The 24,996-nt window shown below is 41.8% G+C and overlaps 1 protein-coding gene across 1 annotated transcript; it reads left to right on the top strand.

The window, feature by feature from the left end:
* Window positions 1–1,952: 1,952 nt before the first annotated feature.
* Window positions 1,953–18,010, top strand: pdgfba (platelet-derived growth factor beta polypeptide a). Its single transcript, XM_080029988.1, has 7 exons — window positions 1,953–2,816; window positions 11,089–11,191; window positions 13,151–13,216; window positions 13,359–13,552; window positions 13,947–15,078; window positions 16,363–16,486; window positions 17,119–18,010. Exons 1-7 carry the CDS (start codon window positions 2,745–2,747, stop codon window positions 17,126–17,128), a joined length of 1,701 nt encoding a protein of 566 aa, XP_079886114.1. The 5' UTR covers window positions 1,953–2,744; the 3' UTR covers window positions 17,129–18,010.
* Window positions 18,011–24,996: the final 6,986 nt, after the last annotated feature.

Below are 24,996 nucleotides of genomic sequence, written 5' to 3'. Positions count from 1 at the left end.
TCTTTTGCTAGGTATATTAGAAATACTGTGTCGTAGTTCGACATCTTTGAGATATGGTGGATGAAATATTGTACTAAAGAACCCCTTTCAAATCCATGTGGTCTCGGAAAATCTAAAAATACCATCGCATCTTTTTGACATTCAAAGTATTGGCCTGGCCAACACAATGAAACAGTTATATCCTTTAGCAAACATCCAAGCACAGACGTCAAACAAACATGATAAGAATCAGCTTGTTGTGATGTGTTTTTAGTTATCACATTATGAGTAACTGTAGCAGCACGGGTGGTGGTTGTGGAGTGAAATGTCTTTATTTGCATATTCATACAGTACATTTTGAATTATCAGTGAAGTAAAGCCTCTGCACTCACGCCTGTTGAGTGCGTCTGTTGAAACAATCAAGTTGAAAAGTACTTTTTTTTAATTAATTTTAATAATAACTGTTTAGTCATATGTTTATAAATGTGTCTGCGGACCACTTTATATTCCAAAGCTTATTATTGGTTTCAAATCACACACTCTCCTAAAAGTCTTTTGATATGGTTTGTAGCATGTTAATGTGTTTGAAAGAAACATTTAATTTACTTGTTGTCAGTTGAAGGGTTCCTGTCTGCACAATTGAAACAGCTGAGTGATCATTGAGAGTGGTAAAGAGATTTCGATATGCTGAGCTCAGACTGTAGTAACTTTTTGTTCCTCTTTTTTCAACCAGCCCCCAGCATTCAATTCAAACAATAATCCAAGCAGATTACAACAACCCTTGTTTTTTTTGGGAGAAAAAGCATCTGCCTGAACTCTGAGCTTTAACAAAAAAAAAACATTATTGGAATTACTGATGATGTAATGCACTTTCTACATTTTACATTAGAAGGAAAGAAACAGACGTTTTCACAACTAATATTCTTTATGCATTAGACAGTTCTTCATATTCCTCTTAATATAGAATCACACTAAAATGATCTTGTCTTTCTGGTACAGTCATCAGTATTTATGGTGACCTCATCATATTTTAAAGGTGCAATATTATTTGATCCAAACGTAAACAAAAGGTTGGCCCAGGTACCTCAAATCACCAATTGATATTCCTTTCAAATAGTAATTATTTTTATCTCAACTTTATCTCAATTTGTAATGTTTTCTACTGGTATATCATATTTGTTTACTTTATCACTGCCCACAAATACATTAATAAAACAGACTTTTATTTGATTGTATTATCATTGACGAAATAACACCCATTTACCTTGGAAAAAAGAGAGATAAAACACATTTTTAAAAGATTGAATATGACATTTTAGGCTATTGTAATGAACAATGTGTGTCATGGCTACAAACTTTCCCTTTGAAAGCACCCATGGGCGCTCAGGTCTCCTTGCTCCTAATAAGGAGGTGGTAAATCCTGCCTTCCAGAGGAGAGGAATGGGGGCACTGGCACAACATAAGAGGACCAGAGTCAAGTCAAACATGTCACAATCTAGATTTCCAGTAATGAACTTTCAAAGTAAAATGTTGAATTATTCACATTCCATATTATTAATATCATCTATTAAATATTTTTTAAACAAACACAAGAGATGCAAAACGGCAAATTTACATTTTCTTTGTGATCCCATTTGCTATAATTCAGCATACATGTTTTGCATTGACAGTCCTTTTTTCAGTTCTATAAACACCTTAAATAGTTTAAAATTCAGGGTAATTACAATGCCTGTTTCTCTCATCCACAATAGTCTTAATTTTTCATACATTTTAAATTCGTTTGCTATTGACACAACCCAGTTACATGCACAGTTCGATTGTGTTCTCTTATTTTGAAAGCTGAATCACCAAGTTTCCGGTAATTCGGCTCTTGTCTGTCTGACTTGATGCTTAAAACTTCAGGAGGGAGGCCCGGTTTCTGTGTGGAAAAGCTGCTCACCGCTCAAGAGGCAACCAGTGCGGAGAAGCGCGGTGGGCGAGAACAACCTGATCCAGCTGAGCCGAAGGAGCATAGACACTACAGACTGAGCTATACAAGGAGGAGCCTACGATAAGAAACGCGCTTAGATAAAACAGATTGGCTATTTGCAGTGAAGGGAATCGCACTGGGATGACAATAATTTGACATTTGCTGCGGCGAGTCCAGAGAATTACGCACGAACGTCCCATTCCAAGGTGAACCAACTTTTACGCACGGACCTTTGGAGATGCAGTGTTTCACTTATGAGGAGAATGCTGCATTTCTGTTACTCTGACGGGAACGAGAACTAATCTGATCATTTTTGACTGGAGTTTTGATCTCGAAGTGGACGCATCGAGCACTATAGCACATGTTGACAAATTATCTTTAAACAATCACACATTTGGGAGACATTGTTGTAATCTCAGCGGAGGCTTACGGGGACTCTCTCCAACTGCAGACTAATGATATAGTCTGATATAATAGGAATTGTGTGTCCGCAGCCTTCGTGTATCACAACACCCTGCATTACGCACCTGTCCCACAGTACCCTTGACGTGAGTTTTCAAAACAGCGCTTTGGAAAGAGTCAGACGTCTAGCCTGCGTGTGAGTCACCGTGAGCAAACACTTGGACACGCTGCGCTTATAATCAGTGACACATTTGGAGATATCAAACAGTGCGTGCTGTACGCGCAAGCGGCCAGCACACGACACCGGGAAGAGGCCCGGTGCGACCGGGGGATTGGACGCCCAGGTGCTAAATGCCCAGCCGGTCGCTTGCGGCTCCTCAGGCTGGGCGGCAACATGAGGTCTTGGGTCCTGCTGCTGCTGCTGGCTGCGCTCTCAGCGGCCCGTCTGCGGCTAAGCAGCGCTGAGGTAAGAGCTGGGGATGTGCTGGTAAACATATGACCTCTAGTATAGTAGGCCAGGGGATACTAAAATACATGAATTAAACATGCATAGTTGTTCTGAATGAAAGTCTATACAATATTGATTTTTGGGATAAAAGCATGAATGATGTAGTGGTTGAAACACATTTGGTTATCATTATAACCAACCAGCAACCAGTAATTATTTCAGTATCATGAATTACTTGTTCTCTTTAACCTCTCTTATGAACCACCTATGTGAAGGTACATTTTGTCAATTTTGATTTGCAGCCTCAAACACTTTGCCCTGTCAACTCTCTAGCAGATTGAGAGTTAAAGGAAGATTTAAGTGAGCGTGGGACATAGGCTACTGAGAAAGACATTTAGAAAATATATTCATTGCTATATATTCATTGCCACACAAAAAGTCGTTGATTCCTACTTGTTTGCCTGGATTCTGATTTATTAACAGTCAAGTAAAAATATCTATAAGTTTACGTTCTGACAGTGACATCATATCTCGTCTGGTGAGAATGTTCTTCACTCATACACAGCATTTGGAATAAATCATCCCCTGAGGTGATTCTACAAAGGGTGGGGTGTATGTTATGTGTGACAGTTTAACTGCAGGAAGAAAAAAAAAGAAACAATGCAATATTGTTCGTGTGTGTGACAGCCTGCGCACCAGCTTTGCTAGTTCTCCCATCTGTGCCCCTGCAGCTTGTTCTGTGTGAGGGATCTGTTTGTCTCTGCGGTGCCTTTTCCTGTGTCATGACATTGATTCTCCTGAAGTGTTACAAGGAAGAGTTACACAGTCAAAAGGGGAAGAGAGATGGCGAGGCAGGGCAGCAGCACCTAAAATGTAAATGCTGGGGCCAAAAGAAATCCATCCATAACTCCGCTGCTGTTCACAGACCACACTGAGGTCCTGTTGTCCCTTCGCCACTGAAAATCATTTTTCTCTTGGATGTGTTGCTTCAGTGTGGTTTGTACTGTTACTTTATTCAGCCAAGTGTTTTCCACCAGATTATTTCGCCAGCAACCAAGACATTTTAAGGTGACCAAATAAACATTAAGGTAGAAAGTACGCACACAACTTGATCTTAGCATCTTTCATGGCTAAAATTGGTCAACATACAGTAACCAACAACAATTTTATTTGTATGAGTGGTTGTCCATTTACTTTGGTTTTATTACGGGCCAAAGGTTCTTATCCACTTAAGAACCCCAACTGGACATGCATAGTCCATCCATGTTACATACAGTTTTAAGCTCAGTTAAGTTGTTAAGTTAAGTTAAGTTCCTTTATTGGTCAATAGCTACATTAAAATAAGCAGTTTGGGGTTAAGTGTGTTGCTCTAGGACATAAGATGATGGCACCGTAGATGTAAGACCAGCCATCACTGGTTTGACAAGTAACACCCTCCTGTCCGGTGCCAGGGACTGAACCAGTGTCCTCATGGTTACTGGTCGGCCCCTCTCTCCTCTTACTTTGTAAACCCAACCGTCCACTGTTTTATAGTGGGTTCAGTCCTTTCCTACAGCAACTGTTTAACAGCGTACATCTTTATTTGGTGCATTGGAGGTGAAACCAACTGGAGAGGTAGAATATTGCTTTGATTTTCTGGACAGGTGTTGTCGGCTCAACATTTAGTTTTGTCGTATATTTTCTTACCACTTGTGTTAGAATCTCTCAGTATCTTTTGATAAGATTTTTAGAAACACCATGTCATGCCTGTTCAGCTCCAGCAAGAGGGAGTTCAGTGCCTTGCTTTAGAGCACTTTGGTCATTGGGTGGAAACTGGCTGATGTTGGAGTTAAACCTATGATCAAGGAGTTTGCAGAATATTCACGGAAACTGTTAGCGTGCTTGACCTCATGTGCATGATGAGTAAAACTGCAACTCATGGTAGCATCTGACATATTTTTATATTTAAAGGAACACCGACCTTTCATGTGACCTGAGACTCAAATGGGCGTGAGTCCAACAGCGACTCTGTGACCGTCTAATCCTCCTCTTTTTTGTTTAGTCAAGTGATGAAAAAAATGGAGACTTCATTGACGTCTTAGCTCTCCCACATCTGTCTGTGGAAGAGACTTCAGTTTGCACAGTCACACAGTCACACAGACACACGCACACACACATACACACACACACACACACACACACACACACACACACACACACACACACACACACACACACACACACACACACACTCAGAATTCAGCAGTCATTGCACATTCACTAAGGTCAACGTAGTTCATCCAGAAAACATTATCATTCATAAATAACGAATGAAAGATCATTCTCTACGTGCTTTGCAGCTGTTGTGTCAATGAGCAATCCAATCAAACCTGTGTTTGCACACACACACACACACACACACACATACACACACACACACACACACACACACACACACACACACACACACACACACACACACACATACACACACACACACACACACACACACACACACACACACACACATACACACACACACACACACACACACACACACACACACACACACACACACACGCACACAGAAAATACAAACATGAATGAACATGCTGAGAACTGAGAGTTATTACAGCTCATTACTAAATCCATTTAAACAGAACTGGAGTCAGATACAAAGAAAAGCACTCACACATCAGGTCAGACCTCGATTGTTTCATCACCTGCTGTTCAACTGCTACATAAACACACATTCATAATAACACACACACACACACGCACACACACACACACACACACACACACACACACACACACACACACACACACACACACACACACACACACACACACACACACACACACACACACACACACACACACACACACACACACAAGCTTTTGAACAGGTTGCTGACTGACAATTGTCTCTGCGGGCGAGCTCGGTTGATTTGCTGCTGCCCGGTTTGATCCATTTTACATAAGAACAACAACTAAGCTGCCAGGGATTTCATGGACACTGTGTGCTGTGTTGTGGTGTGTGTATCTGTGTGCGTGCACACATCTGGATGCGTGTGCTGGTGTAGTTGTGAATGTGTTCGTGGACATATGTGCATGTGTTTTTGTTGTGTGTACAGCTGGGGGTTGAGCCTCTGTGCGTGCATGTGTGTCAGATAGAAAAGCGCAATGGCACATAAGAGTATTTATTTGTAAGCCCCGTATGGTTCAGTATTAGAGGAAAAATCGAGTCAGAGAGTCCAGTGGACAGTTTGAAATATGAATAATAATAGTGAATGATAAAAGGAAAATAAGACGGAAGAATGCACAAAAAATTAAAACAACCAATTAATTCAGAACAACTTTAATCAAGCAGTGAGGCAACATTCCAGTCCAACTCAAACATCGCTGTGTGTGTGCCTGTGGCTGCTTCACAATAAAAGCCCTCCAGTGATGCCTAATTGCTTTCCATCAGACTCCCTGCAGCGCAAAGGATTTTAATTTGAAGTAGGTGAAGGAATGCTTACAATTAGCTGAAACGGCTGGTGTTAATTTAGCTTTTTAACTACGATATCAGGAATAATTCACAAGATGGATTTGAGCAAAGTTTGATTGAAAAGTATTTTAAAGTGTTTTTCTCCTATGAAAGTAAGCCAACGGACACATATGTTCAGCTGTGGTGTTATGGAAACTGTGGGAAATTGTTAGAGATTGCCTTGTATTTCTGTACACCTGCAGAAGAACTCCCTGAGGTGTATAGAGCTTTATGGTGGTCCTATGGAATGCTGTGCAGGCAGAGGGGTTTACTGCCTTGTCAAAAGACCCTCCTCAGCCCTCAGACTGCTGCTCCGTCATTACCTTCATCCTGTCTCCTCTTCCTTTCTCCTCTTCCTTTCTGCACCTTTCCTCTGTCGTCTTTCCATCTATCATCTGCACCTCTATGTCTGAAGCCGGGGGAGACTCTATCTGAGAGAGAGAGAGAGAGAGAGAGAGAGAAAGAGAGAGAGAGAGAGAGAGAAAGAGAGAGAGAGAGAGAGAGAGAGGGAGTACCCGCGGAGCTTTGAAAGTCTGTCAAGTTTATGTGCCAGTGTGTTGGCCATTTGCCATATCAGATAAAAGAAGGCATGTGTTTTGATGCGGTGTGATTGTGAGTCACTCGTCATGCACTTGTTTTTGTGTTTACTTTTTTCTACTCTTTCTCGTACCGTTTGCATGTTCGTATACGTATGACAGCGCGTGTGTATGTGTGTGTGTGTGTGTGTGTGTGTGTGTGTATGTGTGTGTGTGTGTGTGTGTGCATGTTAGTGTGTTTGTATGTGTGTTAGCAGTCAGCTGGCCCCATAATTACATTCCATTACACTTCACCTTTCTCCTCAAACATTCCATCCAATCTCTTTGCCTCCCAGGCTTGCTTCAAGGCCTCATGCAGTGTGTGTGTGTGTGTGTGTGTGTGTGTGTGTGTGTGTGTGTGTGTGTGTGTGTGTGTGTGTGTGTGACCTGCTTGTAGATCATGACATCTTACCAGTTACAAGACAATGTTTCCCAACCCAAGGGCTCAACTTCATGCTCTCACGCAGTGCACAATATGAAAAATACCAAGGTTTCCATGACAATGTTGAGCAGAAATAAGGCCCTCATGGGCTTCCCGATGACTAAACGGAGAGAGGACCATACGTATATTTTTATATTTCTATTAATTTTGTGTATGCAAGTGTCTGTTTGAGTGTCCCATCCATTCTAGGTAGTTTCTATATTCTGCCCAAACCAGTATTAATATCCACTTTTTTAAGCAGTGGTCAGAAACTATTTTCTTGTGTATATTCCACTTTCTAACTTATATGTGTGTGTTTTTGCATGTATGCGTGCATATGTGTTTCTGGGATTACTGATAGATTGTTACCAAGTAAAAAGTGTGTGTGTGTGTGTGTGTGTGTGTGTGTGTGTGTGTGTGTGTGTGTGTGTGTGTGTGTGTGTGTGTGTGTGTGTGTGTGTATGTGTATGTGTATGTGTATGTGTAGGTGTGTGTGTGTGTGTGTGTGTGTGTGTGTGTGTATAGCTCTCTATACAAATTGGACGGACAGTTAAGCGGTTAAGCATCTGTATGTGATCTGGAAAAGAGGGGGTGAGTGTGTGTGTGTGTGTATGTGTGTTTGCTCAACTAGGTCAGCCAAAGGCTCGTGAAAGTCATCCAGGTGTCCTGAGCCACCGCCGCCCACAAAGCAGACAGACAGAGAGGGAACAAGAGTGAGAGAGGCAGAAAACTGGATGAAACTTTTTAGGAAATTGAGAAGAATATGAAAGTTTGCAAAATATATAAATGAGGAAACACCGCAGATAAATACATAAAAAAGTTAAAATATTACAAATTAGTATTTATGCTTAATTTAGGTAAAAAGTTGGTGTATCAATAAAAACGAAATGTGACAAAGAGATATGGAAATTAATCAGGAAGCATGTAACTCGTCTATCTACAATGATAACATAAGCAGGTGGCTACAAAGAGTATAGGTTAAAGCTGTGGTATGTGATTTCTGATTGGTCAAAGTTAACATGAGCCGTACACTTTGACCATTCAGAGCGAGGCTCCGATTCTCTGTTCTTATTGGCTGTTGGGACTGTCTATTCACTTTGGCACAACTTTGTTGGTGTAGAGCGTGTCAGGGAGGGACCATGGGGGAGGGACCAAAGAGAACAAGTGGAGCGGTTGAGGTATTTGGATTCGAATCTCTATCCCAACTGCCATTTTCTCCCCAAATCCTCCACCCCAGCTTTAAAGCTCCCATATTGTGCAAATGCACTTTTCCGATGTTTTTGAACATAATTATGGGTCTACGGTGTGCCTACAGACTGACAAAGTATCAAAAAAAAGAAAGCTCTCTCCTTTTCTCACTCTCCCCTTTTCTGAAACCCTTCACCTCTCCACCCAATATACTCCAGTCAGAATTCTCCCCGTTTCTGACGTCAAAAACTGGAAAACCAGAAGCTTCCACTGTCCAGTCCACCCCCCTATTTCTTATTGGTCCACGGCCCCGAGATCCTCTCGAAAAATATTCCTTCACCCCCATGTTGTTTGCTTGTGGCTAAGCGACAAGATGCCTGTAGTACGGCAAAACATGATGAATGTTTTTATTGGTATTTTTGCCTGACTGGTGTATAGCTATTAGCTTTAGGACAAGCATTCAGCTTTTGCTCATAAAAACATATTTCTATTCCCCACACCAGTCTGGAAATGCCTCATTTTTAACAGGACAAAGGATTGGAAGGTATACTGAAGAAGTCTGACTTCGAAGATAATTTTTTCACTGATTTTAGTGGTATTGTTAGCAGCTAGCTCCCGAGCTAGCTTCGCAGTAGCCACCATCTTTTGCAGCATTTTTATTGTGAACATGCCGTTTCCATTAGCGTGTGGCTGTCAGTGCATCTGTATGAACATAGTCTTTCATGTAGACAAGGATAGGTCATGTCAAACTGTTCAAAGTGCGTTACTAGCACTAGACTTGGTTCTTCTCATGGGTAGGCTAAACCTAACTGTGCTAACAGGCTATACGTCATCATTGTTTACAAACAGACAGAGGGCGAGGCGTATCTGGCTTCGCTTCCGGACAGGGGGCGGGGGGAGCTCAAAGATTGTATATTTACGAGGGGAGCTGCAGCTCTTTTTAAAAAAATAGGCCATTGTGAGATTAGCTGAACATCAGCATAGTACAATAAATTATCTGAAATTTTTTTTCAGCAAACAATTGAAGAAAAACGTATTAGGGACCACTAGGACCATATAATATGGTGTATAATAGAACCGAAAAGTGTATAATATGGGAGCTTTAAGTTAACCTGCTGTGCAACCCATTCTGTATAAACAGTAACCACACTTTGTCTTATCAGAGCAGGAGCGAGGGCCTAGAGGAGAAACCTGGTATGAATGTTTGAAGAAAGCATGTTAAGTAATGAGGTGTTTGCCTTACTGTTTTGCTTGTGTTCACAATAGAGATTTTCTTTAAAATAAGTTGGCTTAAGCAAAGCAAAATGCAGCCATTTTTGTAAGATTCATACTTGTTTTTTGGGGAGTGTGCCCTGCCTTCATCATTAGTTTGATATTTACATGCAAGATAACCGGTAACTGCAGTGAGAAGATGGATGCCTTTGCTTTTCTCTCCTGGCATCTTAGAGATACAGAATATCCAAGATATTTTCTTCTCACTTTCTTAACACTCTAATTTGTTTTGGCATCTTTCTGGCATGTGACTGATCGCATGATCTTCCAACTACTGAGATAGTATCAATTTCCAGCCAACCAACACAAAGCCTGACACAGAGAAATTAGTAAGCCACCTTTGATCTTGATAAAGAAACCACATATTTCCCTAGAGAACCCAACCACAGTGAATCCATTATGAATACATTAAGCATATAGCTTTGTCAAGTAAATGGTATTCTTTGAACACGTCAATGATTTCACAATATGTGCCGTACAGCTTTCACCAAAACAACCATGGACCAAATTTGAGATTTAAAACAGGATGCTGACCTTTTCTTGATGTCTGGTGCTTACGCAAATTTAACTGAATTGAAACTGCATTGAGAGAGAGAGAAAGAGAGTCTAATTTCCCGTGATACACAAGGAGCAACAGCGGTGTTTGTGGGTAAACAGACAGGGAGAGAGTGACAACAGCAGCAACAAACACCAATCACAACCATCATTTCCTGTGCAGGAGGAAGTGAAACTGGAGCAAGTGTTGACTGGAGATGGAGGAAGGAGATATGAAACACCAGACCCTCTCTCTCTCTCTCTCTCTCTCTCTCTCTCTCTCTCTCTCTCTCTCTCTCTCTCTATCTCTCTCTCTCTCTCTTTCTCTTTCTCTCTCTCTCTCTGTGTTTTCGAATCTCCTTTTTTTATCCCTCATTCATTCATCCTTGGATTTTCGGATTAAAAACACCATGTGAAAACTATGTAAACTTTTAGGGGAAAAAGTCTTGCTAGTGTTTTTTAAGGATTTTATAAGGATATACTTGCACGTTTCAATGTTGTTGTTGTATTTCATAATGAATCCTTCCCTCCTTTTTTTGTAACGAAATAATTAACAACAAAGCACTTGTACAATTTTGTAGGCATATGTCTCACCGGTTAAGTATGAAGTATTCGTTCTAGAGATGAAGATTTAAAGGGGTCAACCCCTAAATTGATTTAGAGCTACTACTGATTTGTTCCACTTTGATAAAACCCTAAGCTTTATTGGCATTCCTCACAAGAACAGTTGTTACCAAGGTAAAGCAAGGTAAAAATGCATTACAACCGTTTGTCTTTCTGTCTCCACAGGGTGATCCACTCCCTGCGTCGCTGGTCGACCTGGTGAGGGACTCTCCCATCTCCTCTGTGGATGACCTGAAATTGCTGCTGCAGCAACAGACCAACGCAATAGGTACTAATGACCACACACACACACACACACACACACACACACACACACACACACACACACACACACACACACACACACACACATACACACTCTAATAACACAGACGCGGAGGAGGTAACTGTGCGGGTGTGTCTTCAGAGGCCTGTAGAGATAGGAATGCAGTAAGAGAGAGCATCAGCATACATGCCGAGCACCATGTTAAGGCAATATTTACCCGAGACAGCAGCAAGAATGATGAACCAGCTTGATGAGAGAGAGTAAGTGAGAGGGGCACAGACATAGGAAGATAGAGGGAGGGAGAGAGAGACAGAGAGAGAGAGAGAGAGTGAGAGAATAGCTGTGACCTTGGGTTGTGTTCAGACAGAGATTGAGAAACTTCCAGTGCAAGGTCACCACATTGTTCCCCTGTTCTGGATTCTTGTCAAGGTTTTGAAATATAGAGGTGTGTGATTGTGTGAAAAAAAGAGACCACCCTCCTCCTCCTCCTCCTCCACGCCTTACATTCCCAAGCGAGTCCAAAACAAACTTGTGCACAAAGATACATGCACACGCGGCTCGTTGGGTGATTTGAAAAATGTATTAATATTACCCTTCTGAGAAACCAAGTCACACTTACATATTTTAATAGATGGCTCTTTGATGATTCCATAACGCATAAATAACAGAGTGACATAACAGCGACCACAGAGAGGAACCATCGTAGGGAAGGATGCTCAGAAAGAGGCCACGAGGAAGTGACTCAAAGCGTATGTTTTTGTCAGGAAAAACATTGATTTCTTCAGAAAAGCCTGTGAGTATTGGAGTTTGATTGTCTGAGCAGCTGAGACAGTAAATTAATTATTCATTTGATTGGATGTTTTTGTCAGCATCGCATCATGTCGTCCTCAATTTTTGTGGTTTCATCTTCGGATGCAATGTTGGTCGACGGATCGATCCATCGCCTTGGTTCTTCGGATTGAACAATCTCAACAACTATTAGATAGATTGTCATTAAATGTGGTGCAGATACTCACTGGTTGAATTCCAAATTACTTTATGGATCCCCTAACTTATTCTGTAGTGCCTCAATAAGGACGACATTTGTGGTTTGATAGGTTGCCTCCATATTTGGTACACACACACACACACACACACACACAGACCTTGTGGCTCCTGTTCCATTTAGTTCCATCATCAGGTTAACATTTTGATTGGTCCATAATAGTTTATGTTTAAAATTGCAGTTCCATCAGAATCATCAGAAACAGTACTCTGATTGTTATTGGCTGGCATGTAAGACAAATTAATGGTCACTTGTAAATATATGAAAAAGGAATAAAGGTTTCGGTCTTACAAAACATTTAGACAGAGATAAATTAGAAAGAAGCTTTCATGATAAAAACAAAAAATTCTGCACCAGGCCAGTTAATTAGGACACACACACACACGCACACACACACACACACACACACACACACACACACACACACACACACACACACACACAAACACAAACATGCACCCAGTGACCAAAAGCAATCTACACCAGGGATATAATTAGGACTTAGGGGGCTACAGTATGAAATGGCGACATATGTGAGGGTTCAAACGCACACACTCGCATATCCACACATGAGCTATATTTAACAACTCATATCTCTCCTCAACAGTATTCTTGACAGCGCCGGGACAAATTGCGGCAGAAAATAGCCTAATTGTTTTAGTGGGAGGAGAAAAAATGGCTTCCTTTGTGCAGTGAACAATGAGCTTTGCAAAAACTGCTCGAACAGCCTCTCTCGGCTTTACGGATTTCTGTCATCGCTTCTGAAAAGTGCTGGCTCAACATTGCCCCTTTTTTTCAAATGAAAAGTTGGAAAAGATTAAATAATTGTATTAAATCTTTGTGTTTTTTTTCTCTTTCCCTCCCTCTTTCTCTCACCCTTCCAATCTTCCCATCCTCACACCACTTTTTTTCTGTAGAAGAGGAAGAAGACGAGCATGATAATCTCACAAACCGCACCCATGGACGCTACACTAGAAGTCTTGGTAGGTTTCCGCTATCTATTTGTGTCCCTTCCTGTCGGCATTTTGTGTGTCTCTTTCTATCCGTCTGTTTCTGCCATCTGTCTCTCAACACTTCTTTTCCCTCATACTTTCTCTTCTCTTCTCCCTCTCCTCCCCTCCCCAGATGCGCAGCCAGCCCAGCAGGCGGCGTGTAAAGTTCGAACAGAAGTGCAGGAGGTAACGAGGTCCATGGTCGACCGTCGCAATGCCAACTTCATGTTATGGCCGCCCTGTGTGGAGGTGCAGCGCTGTTCGGGCTGCTGCAACACCAGGCTACTGCAGTGTGTCCCCACTGTCACCTCCAGCAGATACCTGCAGGTACACACAGTGCACACAGCTGCCATCAAAACCTGATTCCATGATTTTAAATTATAGGCACAATACCTGGGGGAAATGTGTCCATTACAATTAGTTATTTTGCTTAACCAAAAAACAAAGAATTTCCAAGGTGACAACATTTGGAAGAGCTGCTTAGAGGACAAGCGTTCACACACATTATTCTCTTCGCTTTGCTACTTATCGCCGCTTTGCACCGCTACAGTGTGTTCGTTCAAATGAAACAAAACAATGGGATTATCTTGGGTTCTCTTTCAGTAGCCTAAGCAGCAATTTTCAATCATGCCTCAAACCGAACGTCAGTAACGATTTTACACTTCAGGTGTGTCAGATTGTGCATGCTAATGTTTTTGTTCTTTCTGCCTCTCTTGTCCAGGTGATAAAGATCCAGTACATAAACAGGAAGCCCCACTACGACAAAGCCATCATCTCAGTGGAAGACCACGTTACTTGCCGGTGCCAACCTCCCTCGTCTTCCTCGTCTTCTTCCTCCTCTGTTCCCGTCCCTCACTCCCCTACTCAGAGCAACCCCCTCCCTCCTGCCCCATCCTCCCACCTTCCCCTGCCTCGGCCTGTTCACCCCGCTCCACCAAAGACTCACGCTTCCAAGGCCGACCTCCATCGCCACGACGACCTCAAGCACAACCAGCAGCAGCACTACCAGCCCGAGGAGCGTGAGCCGGTGGCCAGGCAGTGGCAGCAGGGCAGTTACACCCATCTGGTCCACTGGCAACAACCCAGAGTGCCCCAGCAGCAACCCGCACACACACAGCCCGGGGCACAGCAGCAGCCCGTCACTAGGGGGCTCGGTCCGGTCCACCACTGGCCGTCTGAAGCAAGGGCGGAGCACAGCATCATGGGAAGTACGCCGCAGGTCGGGCACGGGAGCGGCTACGACGGGAGCAGGGAGGAAAGCGGCGTGCATGCGGCCAGCACCGGGAGGGAACGGCTTCATCCAGATCACATGCAGAGGCAGCAACAGTTGTTAGAGCATCAGCAAAGACAGCAGCAGCAGCAACATCGTCATCAGGCGCATTACCCACAGCAGTACAACCACGGAGGAGCAGACGACCTGGAGCAGAGGACACGATATAGACTCAACGCTCCCCAATCAGACAGCGCCTCTCCACCTGGCAGCCCAACACAGCTGCCCCAATTAGATCAAAGCCCCACCCCTCCCATGACCACCAATCAGAAAGACTCAGTGAGCAGCCAAAAATATACACAGGCCACAAGTCACAGACAGACTGAGACTGCAACAGCCAGTCAGAAAGAAAAGAACGAGGGGGAAGAAAGTGGGTCGGCAAATAGCGGGGTCACGTCCGGGGCAGAGCTGGCCAATCAGGGGAAGCCTAAAGACTCAAACCTGACCAGTGGGGACGGTCAGTTAACAGAGGAGGAGAGGGGACGGAAAATTGCGGAGACGGTACGGACGGAACTGGATCGAGAGACTCATCTTCATCCGCATCATCCTCAGCAAAGACCAAAACCCACCGCACTTAAAACAGGTACTGCTGTCAGCTGTTTGAGAACATGTGTTTGTTTAAGTGTCAAATCATTACTTCACAGGATGATTGTCCCCAGACTTCATTTAGCAGGTCAAAATTGAAGACGCACAGGCTGATATCCTGACTTTCAGTCCATGCAGGTCAATCTCCAAAAAACACTGGATCTTACATTTCTTATCATACAACTCAATAGTGTCTTTTTTTCAAAGCTTGCTTGACATATAAAGGTGTTTTTTCAACTCCACTTCCTAGGTTTGTGATAGCATTTCTTTTTTGAATGTGTCGTTAATCTCAGCCCAATCTGTGATAACCCCGATGACATAACTATGACATCATCAGGGTTATTATCTTCAACGTAAGAGAGCTCCCTACAGAGCCATGGAAGATATTAAACTAGTGTTTTCACAGGTCAAATAGCGCTCATCGTGAAAAAGAGAGTAATCTACGGTATATACATGTATGTACCATTGGTGGAGCAGCCCTTTAACTAAAATAGCAGCACTTTATGCATGATGATGCAGAGCAGTACACATCTTATGATTACATGATATGATAAGCCATGTGTATATTGCCACTCTGTTAGAGCATGTCTTGTTTTATATTTGAAAATCAGTGGGAGAGTTTCCCCAGAAGGAAGCAGTACCACTGAACATGTATGACTAAACAACATGGCCACATGTGTCCTGCTATTCTTTCTCGACCTCTAGAGAGCTCTACAGTCAGAGAGCCGGATTCCCCACCGCTTCGTGTTTGACTTAATAAGCCTGCAGGGCAGTCACAGGCTTTGTTACACAGACTTCAAGGTTATCATCTGCCCTTCAGAGTGCAGTTAGAGCCACCACACGAGCTACACACCCCGTGTTTATTCTCCACTAAGTATTTCTATTAGGTATTTTTTTTAACCGTCATGTTTAGTGCTTATTGTCTCCATGAATTCCAAAATAAAAACAAAAAATAATAATATTTTGACGATTTGGTCCCGAAGCTGGAATACACACCAGCATGACTTGTTTTCGCCTTTTAGCCGAATAAAAAAAAACAATATTGACTTTTTACAATGGACAACAGCATCCAGTGTCAAAGTCAGATGATTTGTTTGCGCGTGCCTCCCTGCTGACCTCCACTGTAAAAACCTTTCCTGGTAGTGTCAAACTCTATTTAGCTGTTCGAACACATGACCCCCAAGGCAGTCTCTTTAAAAACATCTCAACTTCTAATGTTGCTTGTTTGTTGTTTACTGTTGTAGTAACTGTGTCCTCTGTGTTTTCTCTTGTTGTCTTTCAGCCCTCTCCACTGTGGCGACCAACTCGCCCGCAGCCCGTCAGGCTCCGTTTAGACCAGCATCGCCTCGGCGCAGGAAGAAACACCGTAAACGCATGAGCAAAGACGCCATCAGAGCCATAATCATGTAAGTCTAGTAATGGATGGAGAGAAGGGGCTGATAATCCTGATCGGGTAACCTGATGTAGCATAGCAGCATGGTGAAAGAGAAGAAAGAACGTCACTTAACTTGAGGATGGTAGTCGTAGAAGTATTTATGATTTAGAATTTCTATTTTCTTTTTATTAATCAGAACTCTGAATACTATATACAAAACAATACTGTTGTGTACAATATTTATTTTGGCAATGAGACTAAAACTGAGACTTAGTTTTACCTGAAATTTTCCCATGTCAAACTCTGTGAGGATAAGGATGCCAGAATAAGAATATATGACTTAGCATGTATTTGGTTTATTTGAATGTGAATCAACATCTTAACCACTGCTTCACAAGAGTAAGGCCTTTCCTTTTAGGACAAATTATTGTCCGTACAAAAGCGTACATGCCAAATGAAAAAGCAAAGTAAAGTATTATAGTTAAATCATTCAGTGTGTGCTTTTTAATAAACCATAACTGGTTAAACACTAAGATCAAGAAAATAATGAGAGTACGTAAAAGTTAGAAGAGACTTAAGGTTGTAAGATCAATTTATTCATCATACATAAATAAAATAAAATAAAAAACATATTTATCTCATGCTTTTTTCTTTCCATGACAGGAAATGGTGAAGCAAACCAGAAGCTGTTGGACAGAAACATTGAACCAAAGGAAGAAATGGAGGGACAAGAGAAACATGGGATTCTTGAATGTGGGATGACTGACTCTATGGACAGATGCAGAGGTGAAGGGACACTGCTGCTGGTAACAACCTGGAGAAAGTCATCTTTCCTGCTCCACAGCTGCCGCAGAGCGTCCAGCTTCATGGATGTAACAGAAGTGCAATCTTGTGAACTCCTTGGGATGGAGGATATTTGTTACACTAAACACTGGATTTCATTTGTTTGAACCACAAATCCCATTAACATGGATCGGTGGCAGCTTTCGACACCCTGCAGCTAGACTGGTGGTCTCTTCTTGCAGTTGGCAGCCATTGATTGGTTGCTTAAACACCTTTGACTTCCAGCCCGACTACTGATTGGTCCACAAAGGGAGATCTTGACTATGAATTGGACTAAGGAGTCATTATCGGGGGTTTATTTTGGGCCTGAAGGATGAAAATTGCATACGTGGAGAACTGGATTTCTACACTGGGACAATAACTGGAAACGGAAGAGTGCAGCTCAGGCCTTCATGCCAAACATTACTGTTATCTTACGGCGTCTGAATAAAACTTTAACTAACACTGGAGTAGCCATACACTGATCATACTACATCGACTAGAGAAGTGGTCTACCGTGTACTGTAGCTTAATGTACTGGAAAAATATCGATTAACCTGCTCATTTTTGTACTACTGCAAGATCAAAATGGAATGACAACCAAATGCCTGCCTAGATAACATGCTATGAATATCAAAATTAAAGCAAGTCTTAAAGACCTGGCTTCTAGTGATCGCTGTGAGCCAGTTATAGCCAACACTGTACGTATAAATGCTTTTAGAAAATGATTTCTGGGGGGGGGGGGGAACTTTATTTCTTAACTTATTTAAAAAAGGAGGATATGAAGTCCTCCAGTTCTCAAGTGTAATTATTGTTGCAGACATGCTTCAGATTATAATTATTGGTTGTACAACTGTTACTGTCATGAATGTTATTTTTAATAAAAAATAAAAAACGTTTCAACGAAAGCTCTGTTCTTGTGTGTGTGTTTGAGTGTGCATGCATGTGTGTAGCAGTGTGATTAAGTGATAAATGGACATGTAAACGCAGCATGCATATGAGAGCATGTGCATAGAAAGTGTGTGTGCATGGGTGTTTAGCTGTGTACATGTCCTCATACAGTAGACTCCTCTACTAATCTTTGCCCGCCGTGCAGCTCTGTCACGCAAAGCAAGTCAGGGGTCAGCAGAAATGTCTTGTTGCTATAGGAACTCGCCGACGGACCTGTCAACAGAGAAGTATCGTATGGTGAAAGAGAGACGAGGGAGGGGGAGGGAGAAGAGGAGGAGGGGGCGAGTTGTCAGTCCAGGAATGGACAGAAGATGAACGACAGAGAGAGAGAGAGAGAGAGAGAGAGAGAGAGAGAGTAAGAGGGTTTAAAAGGGCCTAGTCAGGGGTGGAGTGATCTGAAACATCACAGAAAAGTCAGAAAGAGATAAAGGAAAAATACATTTCAATGAGGGTAATGTAAGAATCAGGCCATAATAAATCCACAGTGATAGAGAGAGAGAGAGAGTGCAGGAGAGAGGCATGTCAGAACGATAATTTAAGAAAGAGATGCAGTTTAAATGTCATTCTGTTGTGTAACGGGGTTTCCCCCTTCAAAGCTAATTCGGTCAGCAGATTCTTTTCTTTGAGGATGATGACTCAGCGACTACATTACTGTGCCTCGCAGAAGATAAACACTCAGACACACACTCACACTTTAACTCAGCTGGGATATGGCAAATGTGCCACAATGATGGACCAAGTCACCAGTCAAACTTAGAACTGAATTTTGGTGAGATTCATGTCTTTCATTTTAAAGGAATAGATGTGAAAAATGTCAAAGGATATGTTACTGTAATTCCACTGTACACCTTTATATTTTATTTATGGTATCACAAATCATGCCTGAGGGGGTATTTATGAGTCACTGTGAAATAGATGCCACCCATAGAGATCTAAATTGTGAAATCTGACACGTACAAAAAGCTGTACTCTCCAATGTTACAGGTATTATAAAATGGAGGAGAAAGAATTAAGATGAAGACAAAGATGATTTATGTCCAATTTTAAAGCAATAAAGACATAGAAGGCAATTGTATGTTTGTTTCTCAAATGAAACAAGGAGGAGCCAGTGAGGGTTTTGGATGAGAAAAGGGCAGAACATAAACTTAAAGAAAGCACGTTGTGAATACATAAAATTAGATGGAAACAATGCACCCATAGGTGACATGTTTAAAAATGCAATGAAAATTATAATAAATCATAAACCCGGGGTACAGTGAAATGGAGTGTTTATTCCCTGATACTCTGATTTTGCTACATCATATTTTATGGAGATATTTCTCTTTGTAATTAACTACATTTTTTTAATTTAATGTAATTTACTTTGCAGCCCAGATGTCCCTTTCCCCAGCTACTTCCTTCAGCCTCTCCTGAGGGATCTATAGCTGTTCCCGGGACAGCAGAGAGATATAATCTCTCCAGCGTGTCAGCCCCGGTATCTTTTTCCAGTTGGAGGGGGCATCGCTACCAGATGCCAAAATCACCTCATCTGACTCCTCTCGATTCAGAGGAGCAGCGGCCATACTCCGAGGTCCTCCTGCATCACAGAATTAAAAAAAATAAAGTGTCATATAATATCTTAAATCAATATAAGACTGCTAATCCCAGAGGGAAGATTTATAACCTATCTTGACGCTCCACCATCTGCAACATGAAATATATGCTACACAGGCAACACATCTGACAATACCACTTTAGACTGGCCAACAAGGCTTGTTGGCCAGTTTAAAGTGGTCAACAAGTCGCCAGTGTCAAAGTTTGTCAGTTTACTTGATCACAGTCTTTGATTAGCTTCCCTTGCTTTTCTGTCCCGTCATGTTCTTTTGGGTTCTTTTGTTTTCTTCTTCCTTTTTTAACTCTTAACCAAAAAGCAGAGGGCATATTTTTTCTTCTCACTTATCCTTTAATATGCCTAGATGTACAGTAGGTATTTTATTTGTTCTCTTCTTCTCTGCTCTTCTATATTTTTTCTCATTACTCCTCAAGAAATGGCCGTGTTCCTCTTCTCTTCTCTTCTCTTCTCTTCTCTTCTCTTCTCTTCTCTTCTCTTCTCTTCTCTTCTCTTCTCTTCTCTTCTCTTCTCTTCTCTTCTCTTCTCTTCTCTTCTCTTCTCTTCTCTTCTCTTCTCTTCCTCCTCTAAGTCATGACCCTGCAGTCCTGTTCTCCAGCCAATGGGCATCTAGGTGTGAGGTTGTGTGGTGAAATGATCCAATGAGGGTGAGCCAAAGTTCAGACAGGTCACAGGGGCCGGACAGAATCTCTGCCCCTGATGAACTGTGATGTGTGTGTGTGCCCATGCAGGAGTGGCTATGTGCAGGTGGCTGCCTGCCATACCTGCGGTGTCCCTCTGACGGGTCTGTGTTACTGTGTCCGTGTGTTGTGAAACAAATGGAGAGTGTGTCTCCTGGCACGGTGTATCGATGCAAGCGGCTTAATGAGCTGGTAGCTGGCAGCCAATCACGGTCACCGGCAACCTCCGAGGTCACACCATGGCGTTGTGTGCAAACAGTGCAGCCGGCCCGCCTACATTTAACGCACACCTGACAAGACGCACACACACACTTAGTGGAGAGGTCACAGTGGTTATAGCACAGCACATTTAAGCATACAAACACACACACATATGTATATATGCATGCATCAATTATGCAGACAGAATACGTTCACACAGACACACCTTTCTGACTCACCGTGTGTTTGTGTTTATGTGTTTGAGATGTCATCACTTTCACCTGAGGGGAGACGCGATGTGATTCTCCTCAGGATGACTCACTAAGAGCTGACTAGCTGTCTAAACGTGCATTTAAAGTACAATACAAATACCGCAAACACACACACACACACACACACACACACACACACACACACACACACACACACACACACACACACACACACACCCTGTTCTGTGTCTCATTTTATTTGCATTTTTTCCAGACATCTCACACATTCCTGTAAAATCAGCATAATTATCTGAGGTTTAAACAGTAGTTTAAACAGCTGGGTTAACAGACAAAAGCAATGATGACTAGTTAAAGCATATAGATAAAAAATGAACAGAGAAGATCTGGGTTAGATATCTATTTAAAATACAATGTTTCTTGGACCAGAAACACACAGTTATGTGTTGTCAGTTTTAACATGAACATAGCAAGGTTGTTTTTAAGGTTAAGGTGGATGTCATCCGCAAACAGTCATTCCATAACTGTTGCGACCTGATATCTGACAAAAATATTTTAATGTAAAAGTGAAATAAAATTTTGTTTTGCATGTCACAGAACTTTACTGGAAAAGTTAAAAAGGGAAAACCCACCTAATGAGTAAAAAGTCACATGGACTTGATTAGTCCAGAATTAGCTTTTTATTTGGACAGACTCTCAGTAAACCCATCGTCCCTGGTGGGTTAGACATGTTGGGTGAGTCTGTCTCTTATTGTGGCAGACTGTGTCAATATTATCTGTCTGTCCCATCAGGGAAGTGAATCTCCCTCACTCTGTTTGTTTCAATATCTGGAGGAAACCCAGTTGACCACCCCACCCCACTGACAGCACACTCATACACACAGACTGAGTCTCCCTCTGCCACAATAGTGTTGCCATGTGGTGAGAGTGTGTTTGTATGGGCAGGGCTGCTAGTTTGGTCTCCCTGTTGTTTGCTGTGGGGGTGTTGTGGCTCCATGCGTGGCCTTGTCTAACCCCCTACGCTTTGTCCTCAGGCCGCCCTCTGTCACAGGACACACTCATGCACACCCATGTGCACATTAAGCTGAACACACATTCACAAGTTTGATTCTCCATCCCAAAGAGATACCATGACAACTAAAAAACACACTCTGGTTTTGCTATGGACTTGACAGGATTTGACTCTGGGGAGCTTGTGAGTTTTTCATTTCAATTAGCCCTTAATTTTGACCAACTACATACCTTCCCCCAACATGTGACTAAAACTTAAGCTGTTTCTGAAGTCTTTGGTATTTTGGTGCTCTGAAGACCAACCATTAAAATAATAATGCAGTATTTTAAAACATTGCCAATACCTTACAGTCCTAACTTAATTCATTCAAATGCATGGCTATGAAAGGCCTGTCTTTGTCATTTTTCACAAGTTTACTTGTTTACCAAAAGTTGTTGTTGTTGTTGTTGTTGTTGTTGTTGTTGTTGTTGTTGTTGTTGTTGTTGTTTTTGTTTTTTTCAGGTCTTTGGAGTATTAACCAAGTCATGTTTCTTACCCCTTTCCACCAAGGTAAGGTTCGGAGCAAGTGCCTGATCACAAATTAGATCTTCACGTTCTAGTTCGCAGCAATCGCGACGAGAAGCAAAAATACATTGGACCAGTCAGGTTAAGATGCCTTTGTATGCCTTGCAAAGCAAAGCCTGGAGCAAAAATTCAAAACTGTGATGTAGTCCGCTGTTCTTGTGATTGAAATTAGAGTTAGTGTTCGCTGGGAGTATACTACACTAGTGCGCTTTACAGGCGTATACAATATACCGTGGCTCTTTTGCCCAGGAAAAAGCAAACCGGTTCTTAGAATAGTCACAAGTCAGATCAACTGCAAACTGCAATATGCACCAGATCAGAAATAGAACAATGTTTGCATTTGAAAAGGGTTATAACTTATCAATTAAGTCCAATTCTATGACACACTCTTGACATGAACCTTCTAGAGCTTTCATTTTGCTCTGATATGCCTCTGCCAATTTTATAATAACAGTTTTGGAAACACATCTCAAGCAGCTCAGGATTCAGGAAATGGCTGCTGGCAGTGTCATCAAAGTGTCACATTCTAGATATTTAAAGAAGTCCAATTCAATTTTGTGTCAATAATCTTTGACTTAGATATGATCACAGTCCAAATATCATGTCTTAATTCTAACCATGACCCTAAAACCAAATTGTGACCTTTCAAATATTCTTTTGAAGAAGGGCAGACAGCCAAAAGTGACCTCACTTTCCAACAATGTCCATAGACTTAAACTATCAGGTCCTCCCAAAAAGTTGTACAAAGAAGAACACATTTGGGCTTTGGCTGGGCCCTTGCTCCATGTTTGTCATCATTCTAGCTCCACACACAATAGCTTGATACTCCGTCTTCCCATACATCATCCTGCACAATTTCCTGTTATTTATTTTACAAGGGAGCTGAAGTCGCTATGACAAGCATGCATGAACTTTTCTTTTTAGCTGTCTATATAATAAAGTGTCATAGTGAATGTGTTCTTTGTCCGGGGGGAAATTAACTTTCCTCCACTGGTAGGTCAGTTCACATGGTTTGAGCAGTGTTTTGACCATGCCCTCCTCCTGCTTGGTCTGAAAATACTTGAAGAGAGTTTATTTGCTCTGGGACCATAAGTAAGTTGTTCATTAACCCCGATTTCAGTCCTTGGTCAAAAAAAAAGAAGAAAAAAAAAAAAAGCTGGAGTAGCTCCAGAGCCAGTAGCTTCCATGGACAGCTAGAAGTATTTTAAGAACAAGTGTATTTGTCCCAGGGCTCTTGGTTACGGTAAGTATCCATTAGCTAATTTCCAGATATCCAGTGATGTTTACAGAAGTGAAACGGGAACTGCAGGCTCATCAGTTTCTACTCCTTGTACTTTTTGTTAACAATGCTAAAATGACATTTTCCCCTCCTATATTTTTTCTTTTTGTTATCATTCTCTTTTCATAATGCTTCTCTGCATTTGAAGACTGGAGGGAAGCAACATAAGAAAGGGGAAATGTACTTTCTATGTAACCAGCATTATATGTGTCTCTGGTTTAGGAGATGTGATGTAATGTGTCACTCGTATTACAACATGTACTCACATCCTCAAAACATACACACACACACACACACACACACACACACACACACACACACACACACACACAATTTTCCTGATGGTTTGTTTTGCAACGCTCATCATTGACAATTATTTTTTTGTGTCATGACCGAAAATAACCTCAATTGATGGTTATATCAATCATTTGGTTCCTTTCCTTTCTGTAAAAAGTGAGCATCTATTTTTGTGGGTGTGCATTTAAAAAAAACTGAAACATTTTTAAAGAGAACCCCATATCACTGATTTGATCTCAAAAAGTTACACATTGCTTTGTCCCTGGAATGCTCACTGTAAGATTTGAGTTGTATTTATTGATTCTAAATTTGATTTTTTTGTTTGTATCACTGAAAACAGCTGACAAGCTTGACAGAGATGTGAGGCTATTTTATTGTTTTCTCTTTTGCAGGAACTTTGTGATTTAAGCTAATCTGCATGATGTGTATTTTTACCAAAATAAATAAATACATAAATGTTGCCGTTTGCAGCACTACATTTGTGGTCCTTCAACACTTAAAACCTGGATTGCACAAAATGTTTCATATTCTCATGCACACAATATGGGCCAACGTATGTGGACACCCCTCTCAACATACGTTTTGTTTTTGGGCTGGTTTTTAGGTTTGCGCTAAACACCTTCACTCCAACGACGGGAAATCTCTTTTCTACAGAACACAATGCTATTTCAGACAATAGCATGTTTTCAATTTTGTGCAACAGTTTCGGGAGGGCCCCTTCCTGTTTCAGTGACTCAAAAATGTCTATTTGCAAAAAGCAAAGGCTGCAAAATGGTTGTCTAAAGGATGGCGAGCCGTAGAAGATTTGATTGGCCTTCACAGAGCTAAGACTTCAGCCACGTTTCACACATTTGGGCTGAATTTGAAATGGAACAGCAAGACCGGCCTCAATGCCC

The sequence above is a fragment of the Ammodytes marinus genome, assembly GCF_949987685.1.
Source record: "Ammodytes marinus genome assembly, chromosome: 6".
NCBI classification, from domain to species: domain Eukaryota; kingdom Metazoa; phylum Chordata; class Actinopteri; order Uranoscopiformes; family Ammodytidae; genus Ammodytes; species Ammodytes marinus.
Note: the sequence above shows the minus strand (reverse complement) of the source record. Positions and strands in the feature narration are given on the sequence as shown.